Source organism: Pyrgilauda ruficollis, unplaced genomic scaffold (genome assembly GCF_017590135.1).
Source record: "Pyrgilauda ruficollis isolate IOZ18807 unplaced genomic scaffold, ASM1759013v1 scaffold6949, whole genome shotgun sequence".
NCBI lineage: Eukaryota > Metazoa > Chordata > Aves > Passeriformes > Passeridae > Pyrgilauda > Pyrgilauda ruficollis.
Window position 1 is genome coordinate 1 of NW_024528765.1, and position 836 is coordinate 836.

Below are 836 nucleotides of genomic sequence, written 5' to 3' on the forward strand. Positions count from 1 at the left end.
GCGCCGCCGAGCTGCTCCGCCTCGGGCTGCTCCGCGCGGCCGCCGCCGAGTTCCGCAGGTCGCTGCGAGCCGCCGTGGCGGCGGCGGGGCCGCCCCCGCTGCCCCCGGCGCTGGGCGAGGTGAAAGCCGAGCTGCACGCCGGGCTGGCGCTGGCGCAGCTGAGGCTCGGCCACGCCGCGGCCGCCGCCGCCAACGCCGGCAAGGCCCTGGAGCTGCGGCCCGCTCACCTGGAGGCCAGGTACGCGCGGGGCGTGGCCAGGGCCGCCATGATGGACCTGGAGGCCGCGCGGGAGGATCTGCAGGCCGTGCTGCGCGCGCGGCCCGGGCACGCGGGGGCCCGCCGCGAGCTGGGCCGGGTGCGCGGCAAGGCCCGCGAGCGCGACCGGCGGCTGGCCACGCGCCTCGGCAAGATGTTCGCCTGACCGGCAGGTGATTAGCGCGGGTGCGTGCTAATTAGGGGTGATTAGCGCTAGTTAGTGTCCGCTGTGGGGTGTTCAGGCCATAATCTGGGGAAATTAGGGGGAAATTAGCGCTAATTAGCCTGATTGGGTACCAATTAGGGTGTAATTAGCGCTAATTAGTGTCCATTATGGGGTGTTCAGGCCATAATCTGGGGAAATTAGGGGGAAATTAGCGCTAATTAGCCTGATTGAGTACCAATTAGGGTGTCTAATTAGCCTGATTGAGTGCTAACTGGTGGGTAATTAGCGCTAATTAGCCTGATTGGGTGTTAATGGGTGGGTAATTAGCGCTAATTAGCCTGATTGGGTGCTAATGGGTGGGTAATTGGCGCTCATTAGTGGGTGTTATGGGGTGTTCAGGCGATAATCTGGGGA

General features: G+C 64.4%; 1 protein-coding gene across 1 annotated transcript; it reads left to right on the top strand.

Moving 5' to 3' along the window:
• Positions 1–5: 5 nt before the first annotated feature.
• On the top strand, positions 6–672 carry FKBPL (FKBP prolyl isomerase like; the record flags this gene model as incomplete). The annotated part of the gene is made up of 1 exon (XM_041484964.1): positions 6–672. A coding segment is annotated over one exon (417 nt), but the record flags the coding sequence as incomplete, so codon positions are not given.
• Positions 673–836: the final 164 nt, after the last annotated feature.